The following is a 6,215-nucleotide window of genomic DNA, read 5'->3' as shown; positions in this document are numbered from 1 at the left end:
AAAATTGAATCCATTGCATAAATTTAATGTCATACAATTCTATTTCTTACCATATATAAATTTGCATCTAATCTACTATGTACATCAAATTCCAACTAAGTAACTTCATTTGCAGGAGGCATCAACTCCATGCTTCAAATCACCAATAGAATAATAACAAACTACACCTAGAGTAGACTACCTTCTTTTGGCTCCATTACTTCCCAAAGAGATTGACTCCTTCCATAACACCAGATTGTAATTCTTCCTTATCATTCTTATTGGAAATATCACAGAACTTGGTGTATTCCAAGATAATCTGATATCCTTAGTGCTAGGAGATGTTGGTGGGCATTAACCAATCAACCAATGAGAACTGATGGTGTAAGCAACTAAAGAACAAACTAAAAGCATTAATGTAATAAATAATAATTATGAAATTTAATATGTTTAGGTGTTAAAAAAGACCTTGTATTGATGTACAGTTAGTGGGGTTCTAATTATAGTATGGAATGTTGCATTCAGAAAGTGGTGCAAGGGATGAGTTTCTAGTTCAAAATGACAAGTCTTCCAAAAGCACTTCTCTTTCCACAACAACTCTTGGTTCATAACAGATCAACTGTTAATGCAGAGGTGCTTTAATGGTTACCATTGGGACAAGATTGGTGAAAAGACACTAATGAAGATCCATTCATTGAAATGAAATTTATTATAACTAAACTGACTGTATGCAGCTTCAATATATGTCTCAACATAAAAACTAAACCAAATTCCAATAGGATTATGTTTCACTTTCTTGTTCATTTTTTTTTTATAAGTTTTGGGTTTTGTTTGATATGATGGAATGGAATGAGAATAGTAATCGGATTGGACCCACCGATGACTAAGACGAGGAAAAGGTTCTCTTATGGTGAAGATGCAAAGATTTTTGGGTTTTTAAGTTAGAGTTGAGATGACACAAAAAAAAGCTGTAGAATTGTGATTAATCTTAATACTCAAAAAATGAAAGAACTTACTTGTATCTTCTGCCAGAGGGGATAAAGAGAAGCAAGATCCATTCCCAAAATTGGTTTCCGGGAAGACTATCGATGTAGTTCCCACAAACCTCTATGGCTAGATGATCTAAATCACGAATTATCTGCAAAACACAACAAAACAATAAGTCCTTAACTGAATAAAGTTCAATTTTATATAATAATATTGTTTTTTCTTTATCTGCCAATTTATATCCATTTACTTATCTAACTGTACATAACAAAAAACATGTTTGAGTGTCTCATTCCATTTTATCAATCAAGCCAAACATGATAATGGAATGTAACAATCCATTCCGTTACTATGCTCATTCCATTCCATCATATCAAACAGAACCCAAAACTTATAAAAAAAATGAAGAAAGTGAAACATAATAAAAACAAAATGATTAGTTAAGTACTAAAACTAAAATGAAAAAAACATAATAAGACAAAAAGAAAAAGGAAATGACCTCACTGAAATGTAGGTGAGAATCTTACAGCTTGCATTATTTCTCTACACACAACATAATGCTTCTATTTAGTACTTTTATAAATAATTGAATGAACTTTATCTATATTTTTATAGGCCCTGTTTAGGATAATTAATGGGCCCATGGACCCATGGAATGTATGGGATCTTTTTTCATTGAATCAAAATCCATGGCCCATTGATTAATGTTTATGTTCATTTCAAAAGATAGTTTAAATAATCAAAGTATTAAGACCAGTTTAATGACTATTTATGCTTATACAAAGGTGGGAGTAGCTTGAATTTTAAAGTCAATTGACCATATCTTCAAAACAGTTGGCCTGCGTTGTTATTAAAGCCCGTGTATACACATTATGGCAATCATAATCCTTTAAGTGCGGGTTATTCAAAACAGTTGGCCTGAGTAGATTTCTATTAAATTGTTGGTGTCCAACACACCAAGGGCAATATTGGAAGACTTTTTTAACCGATTTGGATCCGGTGAAGTTGCTGCTATGTGTTAATGAAGCTACTGAGGCTTTTGAGGATCTGGTGAAGCTACCCTTGGTGGGTTTAGTTGTACAAGAAGTTGAACCGGTGTTTTCAGCGGCTCGTGAAGGGGTTTGTTTGTGTGATTCAAGGCTACTTTTGCCTGTGTGGGAGCTTCCTGTTATGGTTTCTGATGGAAGTATAGATGGGATTGTTGGGTGTACGCTTTCTGTTGATGTAATGGGAATTTTAGAAGATAAACTTGGAAGTGTTGAGAAGTTTTAAAGGTCTAGAAGGAATAATACCTGCCTATACACAAATTATCAGACACACACACACACACACACACACACATATATATATATATATATATATATATATATATATATATATATATATATATATAATATTATAACAACTAACACAAAAAAATTAGTAATTACCATTGAGTTGCTAGTCTTAGGAGGTGGTTTGTGTTCATTGTCTTTCTTTTTCCATCTGTTGTGAAATGCATGGTTGATACTTGGCATAAGGACACTGTTTGAGTGCTTCTTGGCATAAGGACATTGTTTGAGTGCTTCATGTGTCAGCTCGTCTAGATTCACTGATAACACCTGTATGTGGAGTGTGGAGTCAACTTCATTGTAAATATTTGGTATATAATTGAAGTTGTAAGTTGATAATGCTGAGAAATTAAGAAACAAGGGCTTACTTTTGATATACGAACCCCAAGGCTTCTATGTGCTCGTGAACACTTGATGCATATAAATGCTCCAAAACTTACAGATCTGGACACCCAAACATGGAGTTTATGAAGAAAGAGGAGAGGGTTTATTTTTGATGTCGAACTAAAAGAATGCATTTGAAATTTAGGACTTACACTCATTTTGGATATGGAGTTCCACAATCTGCACAACACATATTACCCGATTCAAAGATAAATTCTGCCATCTTTTGTTTCGCACCTAATCAGTGAAAATCAAATTGCATCAGGAACAATCAATTAGTTTAATTAATAAAAAAATCTCATCATCATTATATATAACTTACAATAAACCACAAGACATGTAATTAATATGTCATTTACAACAAAAAGGCATAAGCATGAGATCTAGTTTTCTACCTATTACATAAAAGATTGTATATTTGTCATGATATGATAACAATTTCGTAGATGGAAACAGTTAGTTATGGTGCAATAAAATTGACTAGTTTTGAAGAAGGAACTCACACATATTGTCATAACGAGTTTATCCAAACAAGCAACTCCACTTTTCTCTATTTTCTAAACATAAGAGGTCATAAAAACAAATGGTTGTGAGATGCATATCCCAGAAGATAGAGATAGTTACTTGTAAAGAAAAGAATTTGGTGTCCAAGCTCTGTTATCGGATCTTTGGATGATGGTTTCACTACATGATTTGTAGCTATTTGTGTATCGTCCTCTTAAGGAAGTTGTAGTTGATTCTGAACTAACATCTGGTGACACAAAACCAGTGCAAACCCCACCCGGGGGGGGGGGGGGTATAGATGAAGAAGATAAACATACTAACTCTCTGTTCCAACGAAGCATGTCATGTGAACAAATCACCAATTCACGCTACAATTATCAACATAATCCCATCAGTTAGTCTATGTATGTATGTATAATCAAATATGTGGCTTACCTTCAATTTCTCACGTCTGATAATTCTTTCACAGATGAGGCGTAATCTCTAATTCAACCTGCATGACAATTTTAAGAAAAAAAAATTATGATTTTGGATTCAAATAATGTTTTCATAAACAGCAATATAACTTACCCTGACTTTATTCAGAGAATTTCATTCTTCAACTCCATGTTTTTGAGTCTCAGCCTAGAATAAACAACAAATAAAGTATTGTAAGAAACTAGTATAATATTTGATAAAAATTAGAAACAAAAAAACAAGAAGGTTGACAGTGATTAATGTTATGGTAAATAATAATAATATATCACCTTTGTCCTCTCCACCTGTGTGTCTCACAGTAAGCCTTGTGTTGTATTTTTCCACCACTTGTTCTCACATTCATAAAGAATCCAGCACTTTTGCCACAAGTAGGATGAAATGTGCTTTGATAGTGACCATAATTGCACTATACGATACGATTAATTATTAAAAATAAAGTTTAATGAAAAAGGAAAAAATAAAAAATGGGATGGAAGAAACTCGTATTAATCTCACCGACCTTTATACATGCGCCAACTTTGTGGCTGCAAACAAGGCAAACATCGTATTTTTTTTTTAAAAAAGAACAAAAAAAATGGTAACTTAAGTTCTTGTTATTTTAGGTAGAAACACCGGATAGGGTTGGAAGACAAGCTATTCTGAATGTGCATGTTTACAAGAAAGAGATCCCTTTGGGAGAGAATGTTGACCCTGCTAAAATTGCTTCCATGACCACCGTTTCACCGGGTAATAAAAAAATCATCTTTTTTTTATTTCCAAAACTACCCTTGTTCTTTTTTTGAAATATATTTTTTGGTTTGGTATGCAGTGCAGACCTTGCTAATTTAGTAAATGAAGCGGCTTTGTTGGCAGGGAGACAAAGTAAACTAGTGGTGGAGAAAATGGACTTTATCCAAGAAGTGGAGCGTTCCATTGATGTAATTATATTCTTTTTCTTGTAAATTAAAAAGATTTTATATGCATTATATGATTTACTTTTTAATAATAAACAGGGGATTGAAAAGAAAACAGCCAAGTTACAAGGCACTGAGAAAGCAGTAGTGGCTCGACATGAAGTTGGTCATGCAGTAGTTGGCACATCTGTTTTTAAGCTTCTTGCAGGACAACCACGGGTTAAGGTAAAGATTTTTACCATGGAATGGTATCGCGAATTCTGATTCCAATTGAGTATGACAATGGACAAGTGATAAGTATTCATGTTTTGTTTTGTATCAGAAACTAAGCATACTACCAAGGTCAGGAGGGGCATTAGGATTCACATACAAAATTGAAAAAGAACTATTAATCACCATATAATACAAAAGGAACACAAGTAAGAATCACAATCAAAGAATATTACCTCAGCACAGAAGGCATGGACCCATTGACCATCAGTTGACTTCCTAAAAGCACCAGTATTGTCACCACATAAGCAACATTCCGCTACACGAGACACCTTCTCTGAGTAACTGAAAGATGGGACCCCCCTGTTTCTAGAAGACAATGAATCTTCACAAAAGTCAAAAAACCATGGACCTGTAGAATCTTTCAGACTACGATAACAATCTATGTGAACTGCAACCTGTTACCAGATAAAATATTAAAATACAGTTAGGAGGATAAAAAAAAGAGATTAGAACTATTCATTTCCGTTATTGAAGGTTAAGCTAACCTTGCAACTAGAACATATAATAAGCGGATTCAAAACTGTTTCCTCCTGTCTGCAAACATCACAAACCATAGAATGCCCTTTGTAATCTAAAGTTGATGGTGAAGAATCAATGAACTGCAGATCTCCCTCCAAAAGCTTTTATCTTCAACTTATTCTGAACACAAAATAAGAATCAATATAACTTCATTTCATTATGAAAACAGATCAATGAAAGTATGTTGCTACTTCTTGCATCTAATTCTACTATTTTTTTTAACATAATGAGAGTCAACTACCTCATAGTGAGCGGATTCTTCAAGTGTATCTTTCCTGAAAGATGAAATCCTGGAAAAAGCTGCAGCAGCAGCAGTTGAAGCTGCAAAAACACCCTGAGCTTCCTTGTTCCTTCTCTCTTTTCGCCCCTATTTTTTGACTTCTCTTAGATCAGAAAAATATTGGCTCACCAACACAGCATCCCATTTTGGTTTTCTTAGTGTCTCAATCTCTTGTGGAAGAACCTTGATCACCTTTGAAATCAAATAATCTACACAATAAAAAAACATCATCACAAAGTTAACGAATTTGGCACTGCAAGATGAAGATATCAAATCCCTAAATGCAGAGGATAAAGAAAAGGGACCACTTAGTGATATAGATTTGACCCCTGTATTAACAGTATTTACAGCAGTAAGTGTTGGATAAGGTGTCTAAGTCCATAACTATTTCTGGTCAGTACTTGACCCGACCCGACATGGTCCATTTGGGTTGCATGGCACCATGCAATTGGATAGACTAAATGAGAGGAATAACACTTGGAGATTATTAAAATATTATAAGTTCTAATATTTTAATAATATTATTTGATTAGTTTGATCAAAGAATTAATTTAGAATTAATTAAGTGATCAAAAGATAACTAATTAA

General features: G+C 33.6%; 1 protein-coding gene across 1 annotated transcript; it reads left to right on the top strand.

The window, feature by feature from the left end:
* The first annotated feature begins 4,126 nt into the window (after window positions 1-4,126).
* Window positions 4,127-4,819, top strand: LOC111893923 (ATP-dependent zinc metalloprotease FTSH, chloroplastic-like). The gene is made up of 4 exons (XM_023890000.1): window positions 4,127-4,144; window positions 4,265-4,388; window positions 4,476-4,579; window positions 4,655-4,819. The coding sequence occupies exons 1-4, from the start codon at window positions 4,127-4,129 to the stop codon at window positions 4,817-4,819; spliced, it is 411 nt and encodes a 136-aa protein (XP_023745768.1).
* Window positions 4,820-6,215: the final 1,396 nt, after the last annotated feature.

Source organism: Lactuca sativa, chromosome 3 (genome assembly GCF_002870075.4).
Source record: "Lactuca sativa cultivar Salinas chromosome 3, Lsat_Salinas_v11, whole genome shotgun sequence".
Lineage (NCBI taxonomy): Eukaryota > Viridiplantae > Streptophyta > Magnoliopsida > Asterales > Asteraceae > Lactuca > Lactuca sativa.
Note: the sequence above shows the minus strand (reverse complement) of the source record. Positions and strands in the feature narration are given on the sequence as shown.